A 16,874-nucleotide genomic window follows, 5' to 3' on the forward strand; every position below is an offset into this window, starting at 1 on the left:
TCATCATCGGCCGCTCTCTCTTTGTTATGTGTGAAAAAAGAAAAAAAAGTGTCCCTTTTTCCAAACAATAATAGTGTAGTGAAGAAATAGTGAACGTAGCCAATATGTCCACTATTAATAAAGTGTGTATGTGCTCAAAGAACCCCTGTGAAAACCAGTGTAATTGCAAGACCTTCCAATTAAAAATGGTATGGTATGGTATGGAACTGGGTATGGCACTGGGGGCTAGATATCGAATAGCCACCCGGAGGACACGTGATCTTGTGACACGGGGTCCAGCGTTTTGATGGTTGTAGGTATGCAGTAACTCAGCAACCATCAGGTCATGGGAACATGTCAGAGTGAAGACTGAGAATACAGAACCCCTACTAGCCCTGATGAAGTTGCTGGAATAATTAGCAACGAAACATGTTGGCAAAGAGAAAATATTTATGGTATATTGGTAACCATTTTTAATTGGAAGGTCTTGCATCATTGGAATAAAGTTGGATGGCCAGCAAGCCTGACCAGGTTTTAAAAGGAGAACCAATTACACTGGTTTTCACGGCGCTGCAGTGGAGGTCGTTCCGGCGTCTCCCTGGCGTCGTACAACTAAGTCCTGCCTCAGATTGCGGACTCTACGGCGCCAGGATGGCGTTGGGTCCTTGACTCTTCTTTGGACGCCTCTTCTCCAGAGTTTCGACGCTTGTTGGTGTCATCCTCCCCGGAGACGGGCCGACGCATCGTGGCTTTTTCCCCGTCGTCTCTTAAGGCGGCTCCACGCCGTCTCCGCGGCCACAGTTTTCGCCAGAGGAGCCGCAGGTCCCCCACTCCTCGGTCCCTCTTCCTTCTTTCCGGACATGGCCCTTGCTCCCTCCGGTTGGCTTGGGGGATGGCCGTCTTAGCTTGCAGCCGTCGCCTACTGACAAGCTGCTTTCCCCTCTGCGGGGCCCTACGGAGGCGGGTGCCGCCTTCGCTCGCTCTCTTTCCACGGCTATAGGAATTTTGTGCATGGGTGATCCAGCTACCCAGTTCCCCGCGGATCATCTTCTGGAAGTTCTCCATCAGGGCTCTGGTGGTAGGGAGCTGCTGCTTCCCTTCAAGGGTTCACTCCATTCTTCTCTCTTGGGGACTTGGGGCCGTCCCGCCACGGGGGACCCAGTGCCCCAACACCTTCTACACCGTAACTGTCCGGCACTGCGTGACCCAGCGTGTCTTTCCCTTCACCCCTCTACCAGGGGCCCCCTTTTGCAAAATGCCTTTCCATCTCTGCCGTTGCTGTTGTCTCCCCCATCACGGGAGGCCCGCTGGCTGGACTCCTGGGGGCGCAATATGTTTGCTTCAACCAGTGCGGCTCTGCGGGCCCTTAACATGCTGTATGTCCTGGCTAGGGCCACTTCTTGTTTGTGGGTCTCGGCGGAGTCCCTTATGTCTGCTGCTTCTCAGGAGGGTGCCTGTGTTGATCTGAGGCACCATGTGTTGGATGGCCAGGAGCTGGCGGCGTTTATTCATCTCTCCGCTCTGGACATCTCGGACGTGCTGGGTCGGGCCATGGCTTCTTTGGTTGCCCTTCGATGCCATGCCTGGCTTCGAGACAGTGTGTTCCCGGAGAATGTTCGGCAATGGCTGGTGGATTTTCCCTGCGATGGTGCTTTTCTTGGCGAGGCTGCGTCCTCCTCCTCCTTCTTTTTCTTCTCCCCCCTCAGTGACCTGTGCCTTGATCTGGTTCTTGGAGGTGTTCTTCCGTTGGGGCGGGTCGCCCCAGTTGTGTGTTCTGTGTCCTTCATGGCCACTCAAGTCCTCCTTGTTGGGACTATGGTTCTGTTGGCTGCTGGCCGGCCCTTCTTGACTGTTTGTGTTTGCTTTGGGTTTTTTACACCATGCTGGCCCTGAGACTAGGCCTGCTGTTTTTTCTCTTTGGCTGCTTAACAAGCCTTCTGCAGGTTTTTCCACAGGTATTTTCTGTTGTCCTCTGCTGCAGACGTTTGTTCCCGAGAAGTTCTCATGTTTTGGGACGTAACATGCCCTATGTGGTGCAGTGGTAGTTGTTGTATAGCTCTGTTATGCGCTGGGGAGTTGTGATTGCCTTTAGGCCTCTGTTTCCGTGGCATTAAGGTATGTTGCAGATGCAATCCTCTTGCTGATGGCTTGAGTTGCGCCCGGGGTGTCCTTCTTCGGGGTCACTGCGCTGTTCGCCTGGTCTGGCCTGCTGTCTGCGGCCGAGCGTCTTGGTTCTGCCTGGTTCCACTTCTTTTTGGACTGTGGGTGCGGACTCTTCCCTGGAGTGTGTCCAGACTCTTCTCGCCTTCTTGCTCTCAGTCGTCGGCTGACGTCTGGCTTGCTCTCGGAGCATCCTTCGCAGTGCTCTCGGCTTCTGGCTGCACTTGCTGGTGCTGACCTACTGTTTTTCTGCACCATTGTGCCTTCTTGGCACTTTGGTGGGACAGTCATCCTTGCCTTGTCCTCTTCTTTCAGTATGCCTTGCACTCAGTTCTACCTCTCCTCCCTGTGGGATGAGATGGTCCCTGAGTTCTTGTTCCTTTTCGGGTGCAGTCTGTTCCTGAGGGGCGCTGCATGGTTCTTCCTGGGTGACCTAGAGCTGCCGTTTTCAGCTTCCGCTTGCTTATTGCGGACGGCGCCGCTCTGTCTGGACTTTGCCTTCTGGTTGTGTTAGGCTCGGCTGCCCTCTTCGCTGGGTGTGTATACGGTGAAGGGAGGCTTGCCTTTGCTCTGCCTCTTCTCCTTGGAGTCTCGAAGTTGCTGTTCTCCTTCGGTGCTCCTCTTCCTTTGGCCTTGGGCGGACGTTTTGCTGTTCTATATGGGCGTAGGGTGCTTTGGCCTCCTTTTCGCCTTGCCTTGTCCTCCTTTTCACCTTGCCTTGTTTCCTCTGCTGAGCGAGGATGGGCAGCCTCTTCTCTTCTCCTTTCCCGCATCTCCTTCGGGGTTGGTGGTCTTCTGCTTGTGGGGGTTCCCCTTGCCTGAGGGACGTGGCTCCTAATCCTGTCTTTGGGACTTGTCCCCTGTGGGACCCTCTGTTATGACCAGGCTGGTGGGGTCCTCTTGCAGACGCTCCTTCCCCTCGGGTATGGCTAGGGTATCTATTCTATCTGCGGCTAGTAGTCTCTATCAGATGTATGAGTTACTTACCTTCGGTAACGATGTGTCTGGTAGAGACGATTCTAGCCGCAGATTCCTTCACTACTATTCCAAAACTGAATGCCAATACTGCCAAGTAATTTCACTGCACTTATTTGATACCATGCATATGGGCAACACTGTATGCAAGGAGGAATTTATCTCTCAGAATTAATCAATTCAAATCTGCATTTTATTTGCACAATTCTTCATTTTTGTATTTTTTCAAAACATTTTTTGTTTCAACAATACTTTTTGAAGCACATTACAAATGAACATTACAAAAGATAACCATGTCACAATTTACCTATATATACCATTCATACCAAAAGACATTGCAACCATACCGTGAACACATTCAAACTACTAACAATATAAAAGACAATACATTTTTTGTACAATTATATACAATTCAGGAGAAAGAAACCATAGATATGCATTTTTAGATATGAATCACTTTGATCAAGAGATTTGTTTAGTTATCTTATGGTTTTCACGTGGGAAACGTGATATAGAGGGGTCTGCGCGTTTCAAACTCCTTAGTTTTGGAGTTCTCGTCAGGACCAATAGCTGTGAATGACAAAGAGAGGGGACCTGTGTTAATGTATGAACTATTTCTGCATAAGCCTACTTGGGTTCAACACCCACTTCTCTGCTTCTTACCTCTCTAAGTGTAGCAAGATGTGCCTCATGTATTCATCATATATCGCGGAGCGGGACCACCTATGTTAAAAATATACACGTTTATTGGAGTACCTTTCTAATGACAACGTTCCGTTACAGGCATGCTCTACCTCATACTTACTGCTGGCGTGATATGTTTCTCCTTAGTTCTGTAATGGGGAAAGGACAGGGATTCTGTCAGTGACATGTGTTTAAAGTGGAGCTAAAACTCACATGCGTATCTCGGCGTTTCTTACCGGATAGTTGGGTAGTAACGTCGGAATTATTTGCTCTGTGATGAATCGGATTGGTGGTCACAGGGCGTCTGTGGGGGCCAAGAGCAGAAATGTCTTAATGTATATTTGTGCGCGGTGGAAGCAATTCATCATAACCTTCATGCACTTTACGGGTTTCAACTAAGCTTCGTAGCGAATCTTACCAGTTAATGCAAAGCTGTACGCCGGGATCTGTGTCTGATCGGGTGCAGAGTCGTATAGCGTCTGTGGGGCCAAAAGCGAAAATGTCTCAATATTTGTTTGCGCATTAATGGCAAGTTCAAGTATTCTCAGTGCAAGTTTATGGTCGTACCTTCAATTCGCTGTGTGCTCCGTTCGGGTCCCGTCTTCCGATCTAGTAGTGAAGACACCCGATGGTGTTTAAACTTCCTGGTTTAAACGTCACGTGACTTCCTCGTGTATTATGGTCGCCATGTTTGCATGGTCAAATTGTCAAATGTCCATACCTGACATTTGTGTCTGTGATGCACTAACTTGGTATTCCTTGAGGTCCTGGTTGCTCTATTGTTAAGTTATGTTATTAAAGAAAAAACGTATATAATTTTGCGATCGATCCCGGTGGTGTCTCCGTTGGGGACGAAACAGAAACAGAAAAACTGTTAAGATTAAGGAAAAAACAGATCCGGACAGACCTACATGGTCATTTCCTACTCCAACATTTAAGAGCAGGAACCATCCCAGGAGGTCTACAAATAAAGAACATACCAGTAATATTCACGGAGGACCCCATCTATAAAAAGGGATATAGTTTCATTGAAACAAAGTGTAGTCGGGACCTTATGGTCCTGACTATTGAGACAGCCCATAGGCTATCAAAAGTCCAATTGGAAGAAATTGAAAAGTTACAAACAAGCATCTCTACCAACGAACTGATATCGGATGCGAAAGGACTATTGGATAAAGTGGACAAAGAAATCAGTGAATTTAAGGACTACACCATTAATCAGAAAACTAATCAATTTGAAAAAGACCAAAAAAGTTTTAATATAGAAAAGGTGTACCCATATCTCCAACAAGACTTCTACTCACGGCCAGATTCCCGAAGATATCTACAAGAGAATCAGGGAAGATCATTCCAAAAATACATCACGTTCTCAGATACATCATCATCAAGTAGTAATAGTGAAGGAGAGAACACAGAACAGAGAAGAACGAATAACAGGAGAGGCTCCTTCCAACAAAACCAACAGGGCTCTTTTTTAGGAAGAGGCCAAACAAAACCACGAGGGAAGCCGAGATACACTCAACCATGGGAGATGTCAACCAGACGTCAGAACTACAAAACTGACGCCCTCACTGATTTTTAACATCTCCAATAAAGTCTTAACCAAGGATGAATAAAATATACTCCAGAAAGGACTTACATTTGTCCCTTCCAAAAGGACCGACTTTGTAAAATTAAAAACGGAAACTATTGAATTTTTCCGGAAAATCAGGTTAAAAACGTACTTTACAGAAAATCCAACCACCACCAATATGGAAATTACTGGACTTCATAACAAATCCACTTTTTGCCCCCCCAATTATAAAACACCCAAGGAATTGCTAACTTTCGAGAGAACCATCCTCTCAGCAATTGGAGAAATGGAGAAAAAGACCAAGTGGGTGAAATATAACATCACGAAATCAGAGTCTTTAGCATTAACAAACTTAACTAAAGACACATCTGTAGTAATAAAGCAAGCAGACAAGGGAGGATCAATCGTGATATGGGACCGCCAATTGTATCTGAATGAAGTCAAAAAACAACTAAGTGACATCAAGTGCTATCGCAAACTGACCAAAGACCCCACAATGGAATTAAAACACCAATTGCATTTCATTATTGATGAAGCCTACCAAAAAGGATTTCTTGGAAAAAAGGAGTTTGAATATCTAAAAATAAAACACCTGAGGATTCCACTCTTTTACGTACTCCCGAAAGTACATAAGAACACCAGTGCTCCACCTGGACGACCCATAGTATCCGGGTGTGAGTCCTTGATGGAACCGATTTCCAAATTCGTGGACTTTTTCTTGAAGCCGTTCGTTCCTAATGTGAAGTCTTACATTAGGGACACAACTGATTTCATCAACAGACTACAAAATGTGAAATTTGATACAAGAAGTGAGTGGCTGGTCACTATGGATATAACATCCTTATACACCCAAATTCCACAAGATGAAGGAATACAGGCTTTGAAATACTTTTTGGAAACACGAGAAAAACCGGAACATGTTCCAACAGAATTCATCATACAGCTAGCACAGTTTGCCTTAAAGTACAACTACTTTCTTTTTGCTGGAGAGTTCTACTTCCAGACAGGAGGAGTAGCTATGGGCTGTCCATTTGCCCCTGAGTTAGCCATCCTCTTCATGTCCATTTATGAAGAAAAATTCATTTACCAAAATAATCCATTTGAACATGCCATCAAACATTGGAGTCGTTTCATCAACGACGTTTTTTTCGTATGGTCTGGCACTGAGGAAGAACTAAAGTTGTTTAATCAATGGCTTAACAACAGAACTCAAGAGATCAAATTCAGCCTCGTTTACTCCAGAAACAAAATTCCATTTCTAGATGTGGAGATATACCCTTCGGATGAAGGAGATTTAAAAACTACTCTCCACAAAAAAGAAACAGATCGCAACAGACTGTTGCATTTCACCAGCAATCATCCCCGTAGCCTAAAAGAAAACTTGCCCTACGGACAATACCTTAGGATTCGGAGAAATTGTCATGACAGACAAGAATACGAGAAACATGCTGAAAAACTGACAAACAATCTAATGGACCGGGGGTACCAAAAGAAACTTTTACACCGCTCCAAGAAACGAGCATGGTGGACTCCAAGAGAACATCTGCTGGAAAAAAACCCAAAAAAGAAACTGGATCGAATAGTCCTAGTGACTACTTATTGCCCAAATTCAAATATGCTAAAAAAGGTTATAAACAACAATTGGCATTTGGTCAGAAATTTGAGCGAAGAACTGAAAAAACCACCACTATTCGCCTTCAAAAAAGAATCCAATTTGGCCAATAAATTGGTGAGAGCTGCATTACCGACAAAACCACCCACCAATTTAAGAAGCATGATGGGCTTACCCCCAGTGATGGGTCACCATAAATGTGGAGGATGTAATTGCTGCGAATCAACCGAAGAGGGATCAGTGTTCAAACACAATGGATTATCGTGGAAGCATGAGCAATTTACGAATTGCAAAACAAAATATGTGATTTATGGGATCAAATGCCCGTGCAACCTCCTATATATTGGGAAAACCAATCAGGAGGTACGCTCCCGCATACAACAACACAAATCCAGGATAAAAAGGAAGGTACCTAACGCCCCCTTAGTCAGTCACTGGCAATTAAAAAATCATGATGACAATGATTTCCGATGGACTGTATTGATTAAGGTGGAACAAGACCCTAGAGGAGGAGATATAGACATCAAATTGTCTAAGAAAGAGGCATCAATGATTGTCAGATTTAATACGGCCACCAATGGATTAAATGAATTATCTGAAATGTTCAAGCTATAAGAAAACATTGACACCGATGATATAATTGATGAACAGGTCCCCTATCAAAGATGGCCCCCAACTGAGACACCACCGGGATCGATCGCAAAATTATATACGTTTTTTCTTTAATAACATAACTTAACAATAGAGCAACCAGGACCTCAAGGAATACCAAGTTAATGCATCACAGACACAAATGTCAGGTATAGACATTTGACAATTTGACCATGCAAACATGGCGACCATAATACACGAGGAAGTCACGTGACGTTTAAACCAGGAAGTTTAAACACCATCGGGTGTCTTCACTACTAGATCGGAAGACGGGACCCGAACGGAGCACACAGCGAATTGAAGGTACGACCATAAACTTGCACTGAGAATACTTGAACTTGCCATTAATGCGCAAACAAATATTGAGACATTTTCGCTTTTGGCCCCACAGACGCTATACGACTCTGCGCCCGATCAGACACAGATCCCGGCGTACAGATTTGCATTAACTGGTAAGATTCGCTACGAAGCACAGTTGAAACCCGTAAAGTGCATGAAGGTTATGATGAATTGCTTTCACCGCGCACAAATATACATTAAGACATTTCTGCTCTTGGCCCCCACAAACGCCCTGTGACCACCAATCCGATTCATCACAGAGCAAATAATTCCGGCGTTACTACCCAACTATCCGGTAAGAAACGCCGAGATACGCATGTGAGTTTTAGCTCCACTTTAAACACATGTCACTGACAGAATCCCTGTCCTTTCCCCATTACAGAACTAAGGAGAAACATATCACGCCAGCAGTAAGTATGAGGTAGAGCATGCCTGTAACGGAACGCTGTCATTAGAAAGGTACTCCAATAAACGTGTATATTTTTAACATAGGTGGTCCCGCTCCGCGATATATGATGAATACATGAGGCACATCTTGCTACACTTAGAGAGGTAAGAAGCAGAGAAGTGGGTGTTGAACCCAAGTAGGCTTATGCAGAAATAGTTCATACATTAACACAGGTCCCCTCTCTTTGTCATTCACAGCTATTGGTCCTGACGAGAACTCCAAAACTAAGGAGTTTGAAACGCGTAGACCCCTCTATATCACGTTTCCCACGTGAAAACCATAAGATAACTAAACAAATCTCTTGATCAAAGTGATTCATATCTAAAAATGCATATCTATGGTTTCTTTCTCCTGAATTGTATATAATTGTACAAAAAATGTATTGTCTTTTATATTGTTAGTAGTTTGAATGTGTTCACGGTATGATTGCAATGTCTTTTGGTATGAATGGTATATATAGGTAAATTGTGACATGGTTATCTTTTGTAATGTTCATTTGTAATGTGCTTCAAAAAGTATCGTTGAAACAAAAAATGTTTTGAAAAAATACAAAAAAGAAGAATTGTGCAAATAAAATGCAGATTTGAATTGATTAATTCTGAGAGATAAATTCCTCCTTGCATACAGTGTTGCCCATATGCATGGTATCAAATAAGTGCAGTGAAATTACTTGGCAGTATTGGCATTCAGTTTTGGAATAGTAGTTAAGGCAGGGTTTGGCCTTACTGCCTGGAAACCCATACCCAGTTTTGGATTATCAGCAGATTCCTTCACGGCCCGCCCTTCCTACCTGTTCTGCGAGGACCCTTTGGCTTGGTCTTCTGCATTCGCCTCCCTGTGGGTGGCTATGTCTTCAGTGCGTGGCCCCTCTGCTATCCTCTAGGTTGGTTTTTTTTTGGTTGGGCCTCTGCCCTTCTGTCTTACAGGGGTCGTCACATTCTGTGTTGGGGCTGTCTGGGAGTCTTGTTGTGCCTTGTTTGTCCCAAACTGGTTCCCCTTCATTGTAATTGGTTGGGGTTGTGGTCCTGTTCTAGGTTTTCATGACACTTTTCATGTGATCTTGACTCCAGGGGGGGGGGGGGGGCTATCTTTGTGCTGGTAGGGTTGTTGTTCTTATTCTTTTCCCTGCATGGGGTACTGCAGTGTTTGGCACTGCACCTTTATGGTGTTGTTCCCCACCATCTCTTTTTTCTTTCGCACACTGTTCCTATACCCTCACAGTTTTGTCTGATGTCTCTGCGTTGTGGCGCGGAAAAGTTCTCAGAAGAAAACTGACGTAGGCGCGCCGGGGTGGGACTTAATGTGACCTCGCTGACGTCACGTGCGTGGACGACCCATCTACATATCCCTCACTATTGTCTGTTATGAATTAGTCCACCTTATCCTTGACTGAATAACATACAAAGAACCGTATCTCGAGGATATTACGTTTGCTCTTAACGCAATCTCTTCTGGCTCACCACTAGATGCTATTACCGTGAAGATTGTAAAAACCTTGTTATCCACTTTCCTTTCAGCCATTCACTTGATTTGTTGCAATTTGCGATTTACAGGCCAATTTCCATATTTCTGCAGTGATTATTCCCCTTCTAAAGGCTTTGTTGGATCCATGTTATCCCTTCAAACTATAGACCAGTCTCTCTTCTTGCTAGAAAAACAAAGATGTGGTAATCAGCAACTTCCTGGAATTGTGTGCTCTTTTAAATTTACAACAGTTCGGTTTCCTTTCTTGTTTAACCACAGAGACCTTGTTAATAGCAGATACAAATGACAGCAGACTCACTTTGGATGAGAGTGGAAGAACCACCGTCTCCCATGACATCTTGCTCATCTTAATCACAGTTATGTGTATTTTGGGCCTTAGAGAAACTGTTTTTGCTCCCTTTTTAGCGGACTTACATATGCAGTCTCTCTGGACAGTTGCTGATCCACTTTTAAATCTGTCCCTTGCGGTGTCCCTCAGTGATCTTCTGAGTCTCACCCTTTTCAACCTTTACATTGGTCTTTTTGCCTATCTAATAGCCTCATTTGGGTTGTCATTCTTTGTATATGCGGCCATCAGTTTCCTCATTACTGTGTTCCTTACTTTGGTTTTGTTTCCAAAACTCATTATTATGGCATTTGTTAGAAAGCTTTGTTGACAACACGACCAAACTCTGACATGATCACCTTCTTTGCTTTAGAGAAACCTTAATGCAATCATTCTTCTGCACCTTCTCGGACATTGAACATCCCCTGCTTTAAATAATCTTGTACGGTGGATGAGCATTTTCCATAGTAACAGCTTCTCTATAGAATAGTCTTCTTTTCTTTAGATTTCTCTTCAGTTTAGCAAGGAATGAAAGACCAACTTTCTTCCCTGCATTAGTATTCCTACTGTACCGGGGGTCAATGTTCTTCAAGTACCAGGACACCTTCCGGTAATAGCTCGCTTTACAAATGACATTGCATGGCATAATATGGCTTGACGTAGCATAACATGACATGAGGTAGCATTACATTGCAATATTCCACCACTCCTTGATTCTCTTCCAAAATGTCTCACATAGTACTCCTCCCCCGCCTGTTATCCCTCTTGAATCCTGTAGCAAGTGGTATCCCTACCAAATGCTATATTATACCCAAACCTACCCCTTTCATATACTGGCCTCTTAGGCTAATACACTGCTAAGGAACTTTCTCAGGGACATTAAGGCCCCACGCATGGCAGTGGCCAACTGTCTTTTAAGTTTCAGTTTGATGGAGGCATCAACATGACAGATATGCTGTCCTACTACAGGCTTCCCATCTATAGGTTATAAATGAATGGATTTATGAGTCACAAGCCATTCCAAAATATACCACTCAGAGTTGGGTAATGAGCAATCATGCACAACCACATTACATACATTGAGGCCAACTCTGCCTGATGCTTGAAGCAATTTGGTGAAGGAGTGGGCTCACAGAAAAGACATTCTCATGGTGAAATATGCCTGCCCCAAGTCCTGGTGGGATTTAGTAGGAATCACTCGATTGAAAGATGAAGTTCTGCAATCTTAAATGTGGGCTATGCAAATCTGCAGCAGTAGTTTGACCCTCAAAGAGCACAAATAATCAAATATCTGATGCTGAGCATGCCTTGCCTCCTTACCTAAAAGACTCTGATGACGTTTTAGACTTTAATCTCCTAGAAGCTAAGATAGATTTGAGCATTCGGAAAAAATATCTCTGAACTCTGCTAATCCCTAATTACTAACTAACCAGATACCTTCTCTGCCCTGCGAGCAACATGGGAGAACGATGTGGCTAAGTTGTCTGCAGCTGTCAGATGGGGCACCCTAATGTCTCTTAGAACGGCGGCCACCTGGGGCAATATTGTTGAAGTATCTGAAGAGTACTTACAGTATTCTAGGAAGCCTATGAAAGATGTGTAGAGACTGCGACAGACAGAAAATAAGAATCGTTGATAGTTGTCCTAAAGAAAGGTTAGCATCAGGAAGGTGGTACAGCTCTGGCAAGCTATTGACCTGTTCTGAGTAGTGCTTAGAAAGGAAAATAAATGAGGATCTCTCTGACTGGATCAATTTTATGACGGCCTGCACGATCATTCAGCTCATCTGCAACGTCTGACAGTAACAGCAACAACCCCAAACTCAAAGAAGTCTGGCAAGATGACATGATTCTCTGAGAACGTGAGAAAGAAACCGGTGAAAGCTTCCAGAGTTAAACAAAGTCTGAAACTGAAAATATCGTGGCAGTTTAACCGGTTCGATGCTGATGACGGAACCGCTCCGTCATCAGCTGCGGGTGCGCTGTGCTGATGACGGAGCGGTTCCGGGGCGGGCCATGACGGAACCGCTCCGTCATGAGCACAGCTCAACCGAGGCTGGTGACGGAGCGGTTCCGTCACCAGCATGTGGCCGCCGCGCGGCCGCCCCGCCCCCTTAGCACTGCGGCAGAATAGCTGCCGCAGTGAAGGGGTTAAATGAACAGATCGGTTCAGCCAAAATAAAAACCGTCAGACTTTCTTTTTAAATGGAGTGGCTGGAATCAAATGGTTGTAGCAGTTGCCCAGCATGTCATTTTTCAAGGAAAATATGAATTTGCCTTTGATTGTCGAACTCAATGCAGGAAGCAGACTGAGAATATATACTGGTACTATGAGTGCTCATTATGATAAAACTGTGCTGAGATTTCAGCATGAAATGGTTGTAATTTGGCAGTAAAAGGAAGAAATGGCTTCCCTAAATAACCTGCAGTTCCAATACGAACCACTAACGTGAAGACATGAGGGCCAGATGTAGGTGGCTAAATACCGGTCGGTAATGCCGAAATTCGGTGCATTTCAGCATTACCGACCGGTATTTAGCCATGTGTGATGTAGGTAAGGAATCAGTAAATAAGGAATCGGTAAATGCCGAATCCTTAATACCGATTCCTTATTGCTCTTGCATTTAAGGAATCTGTAATACCGATTCCTTAAATGCAATGTAGGTAGCACTAAAAACAGTGCACCTCAGCCTTAAGGAATCGCTATTTACCACCAACTCCAAGTTGGTGGTAAAAAGTGATTTCCTTACAAAAAGCACTTTTTTGCTTTTATTTCTGTGCCATGTGGCACACACCCATTCCCTTAGGGCATGTATGTGCTCCACATGTGCACACATGCACATTTCAGGGGTGCAACAGGGTGTCCTTTGGACACCCGGGCACCCTTGAAATACCTCCCGCTATTAACGATTCAGTTATACCGAATCTCTAATAGTGAATGTCTTCCCAGTCATTCCTCTGGGCCTCCTGGCCCATAGGAATGAATGGGTAGGTATTCCCTAATAAAGAATCGGTATTACTGATTCGTTATTAAGGAATGTTAAGGAATCTCTAATATTTTAGCGATTCCTACCTACATTGCATTTACCGATTCCTTAATAGCGATTCGGTAATAATCGCTATTAAGGAATCGGTAAATGGAACCTACCCACATCTGGCTCTGAGTAAAGAGGCGGGATCAGCTACAGATGTTCATGTTCTGCAACAACTGACTATCACCGTAAAACAAAAAGCACAGTTGAACCCCTACTTGGCAATACGCCCACCCAGCCAACGTATTCCATTTAAACAGTTTCAAACAGTAGAACAAGTTCAGTCATATAGCCCATATTTTACAAGAGAAGTGAATTGTACAACTACAATTACTCGAGAATAACATGGCATGTCAAAAGAGCCAATCTATTGGAAATTAAAACATGTACTCTCGGAGAGCGAAACACAGGAACAAGTCCTCGCATAGTGTATCAAATGAGACTCAACTGTGTAGAATAATTAAGGAGATGAGAGAATGCCAAAAGAGCAGGAATCAACTAATAGAGTTATATTATGTGTCACAAAGCTGAACTGAAAGCTTACTTAACTAAGGAAGAGTGAAACCCAAACTGTGCTTCGGAGAAGAATTAACCTTTATTAAAACAACATGTGTTCTATGATAATTTGAAGATACTTCGGTAAAGTCTATCCAGATAATTTATCTATAAGGTATGGACCAATTGCCACCTCATTATGCAACATTGCTGCATTTGAAATGTACAGATGATGTCTGGAAAATTTCAAGTTGCAAACCAGGCTTGAAACTTAAAACCAAATTTCATATTTTAAAATGTTGGTTATCAGCAGGTATCTTCAAGCTACTTACTAATCACATGGTGAGGTCTGGTAATAAGATCAGAAAATTCTTGACGGACTTGAGCTTGCATTCTGTCTAGGTATAGTGGAGATCATTGAATTTAATATGCTGTGTCTGACCTCCATTAAGGTTAAGGAGGAAGCAGTAGAATCTTAAAACAATTTTTCACAGCTGTGACCTCACCGATAAACAGTGCAAGCGTTGCGGTGTTCCATTCTTAGTCATGAAAGCAATATGCTACCTCTGAGCCTCCACTAACTAGTGACCATCAGCATCTTGTTTCTATACTTAGAGGCGAAAAATTGTTGTGGTTTCTGGACCTCTGCCACCTCCTGTGGCACATAACAAACTGGAAGCAGGTGCTCAGCTACAGACCCACCTAAGACACATGGCAGCTATGGAACAGAAGAATGCATACACCAGAATACTAAACAATATGCCTAGGAGTCAACAAGGATGACTTTCTCCTTTTTGTTTCTGAGTACACTCTGTTGAGACTTTCCCTAACCATCCACTGTTCTTCGTGTATTTCATCAGAACAAATGTTCAAGTCATTCTTATTAGGGAGTTTATCTGTGTATTGACTAAACTAAAATTGTGTCTTTTTTTCAGTTATTATGGACAAATATCAAGAACAGCCTCATCTTTTGGACCCACACTTAGGTATGCTACCAATTGTAATGGCTGGTGGGAGGGAATCATGCATGTATTGGAGAATTTGAGAATGCAAGGCTCCCTTCAAAGACTATCTAGCAAGTTGGAGTGTACAACAGGGGACAGATAATGCATGTAAAACTGCCAGCTGCAACTGGTAACCATACACTTGTAAGCGATACCATTACATATTTCTAATTGCATTTTTGGTTATCTTATTGCATTGGTTACTGCATCTTTACTGTACACCTGTTGTTACTCTCATCTGTGTTGACATACTTGTACTGATCCACAGCTTTCGCCAAAACTCCCCCACTTGAAAGAAAATGCATGAACACGAGTGAAATTGCGCACCTAGAATACCCTTGCTCAGCGCACAAACCCACAAAAACCCAAAAGGAAATGTAAACAATTCACACCTTCTCTGATTCCATACATTGGCAGGGATACCCCTCAAAGCTGTCATTTAACTTTTCTACTATATAAAATATTTACCACATCTGATGCTCTGTAGACCCAAGGCTCCGCTTTCTTGACTGAAATAGATTTTACATTTCTGAATATCAGTCGTCCTGCTACTGAATCCATTCATTTTATAATACTCCTCTTTCTGATGGATACTTCTGCCTGTGGATTCCTCACCTTTTGAATACCTCCTGCGCCAGCATTCCGCAGGAAATTCTTTCCTATCTCTCCCACGTCGATGAGGACGTCACAATAGACAGGCTCCGCTCACAGCACCATATGACGTCATCGGAGCCACAAACGGACCTCGCTGGCGTGCTGACGTCAGTTCCCTTTTTTCCGCGCCATCGACTCTTAATGGTTTTTCTAGGGGCTCTCCATTTTCAACTAGAAAACTTTGTATCTCTTGATTGTTTGTTCCTGTTGACTACTTCTAGGAAGACTGATTTTAAACCCTGCAGTGTGTGTGGCGGGCATATATCAATCACAGACCCGCACGATGACTGCCTCTGGTGTTTATCTTCGGACCATGACGTCGAAAAGTGCAGAAGATGAATCCATAGGCGATTAAGGAGCGTGAAGCCAAGCTGTTCATGGCCAAAGCCAAGAAGGAGATGAGGGGTCGGAAGAGGGCGAAGTCTTCATCTTCTCACACTTCGAAGTCGAATAAACATAAGAAATCTAGGAGAAGACATAGCTCACACCATCGTTCTTCGAAGGCCAGGGCTTCGAGGTCGTCGACTCCGGCTGAGCGACCTCGTAGGAAGGACTTTATCTCTCCATCTCCTTCTCCTCAGGTTCCATCTCTGTTTGCAGGGTCTTGGCGTTGAAAGGTTCTTTGCAGCATGAAGATTCACCCACTCCAGCGACATCCCCGGCGCCTAGGGAGTCCTCTCCAGGCTGGGTGGCATCACCTGGGTGGGCGCCGTCCCCGGCTTTGCAGCCTCCAGTTTGACCTCAGGTGACTCCTCTTCAGGAAGGCACGGATCCATATGCTCCTTTTCCTGCTCCTGGGTAAGATTCTTCGCATTTTCTCAATGCGATGTTTGGCATGTTTGCCAGAGCCTCTGCTCCATCCGGCGCGCATTTGGGCCCCGTGGGTCCTTTGGCCTTTAACCTAGGGGTTCCTCAATTTTATCCCCAGGCACACTTCATGCCATTCTTGCCGTCGACTCTGGCTTGGCATTTCCCGGCGCCGAGATCCTCCACTCGGGCTCCTCGGAGTCCTTCGGCTGCTGAGTTGGTGCCGCCGCGAGTTAGATTGGCGTCTAGGTTCGAAGCCGGAGTTCCGTTGATGTCTTCACCGGCGCAGCATGTGGCTCCCCCGACGCCTATACCTAAACAATGCTCTAGGAGAGAGACGCAGAGGCTCCTTGAAGAGGAGGAATATGCACAGAATCAGGAGGAAGTGGAGATTGTTGACTCTATGGACGAGTTTGAAGGCCTTCATGAAGCTAGTGGCCTTGATACTTCTTTTGAATATAATCTTCGATCTGCAAATCGGAGGTGTTGTACAGGACATCGCTCCATACCAAGTTCTAAACACATCTTTGTCAACTTCTGAGCCGTTGCTTCCCTTTACCGATGCTTTAACTGAACCAATCCTGGCGGTGTGGCAGAAGCCTTTATCTGCTCCTGTGGTTTCTCGTTCCATCTCGAGAAGGTACAGGCCTGC

At 44.4% G+C, this 16,874-nt stretch overlaps 1 protein-coding gene across 2 annotated transcripts in view; it reads left to right on the top strand.

Annotated features, from left to right (window-relative positions):
• The window catches only part of TBCD (tubulin folding cofactor D), a 2,218,561-nt gene that overhangs the window by 60,194 nt on the left and 2,141,493 nt on the right, over positions 1-16,874 (top strand). For both annotated transcript variants that reach the window (XM_086930600.1, XM_086930601.1), the window contains exon 3: positions 14,693-14,743. In XM_086930600.1, the coding sequence (XP_086786726.1) occupies positions 14,693-14,743 (51 nt within the window). The remainder of the gene's footprint in view (positions 1-14,692; positions 14,744-16,874) is intronic.

This window comes from Lissotriton vulgaris, chromosome 7 (genome assembly GCF_964263255.1).
Source record: "Lissotriton vulgaris chromosome 7, aLisVul1.2, whole genome shotgun sequence".
Classification (NCBI taxonomy): domain Eukaryota; kingdom Metazoa; phylum Chordata; class Amphibia; order Caudata; family Salamandridae; genus Lissotriton; species Lissotriton vulgaris.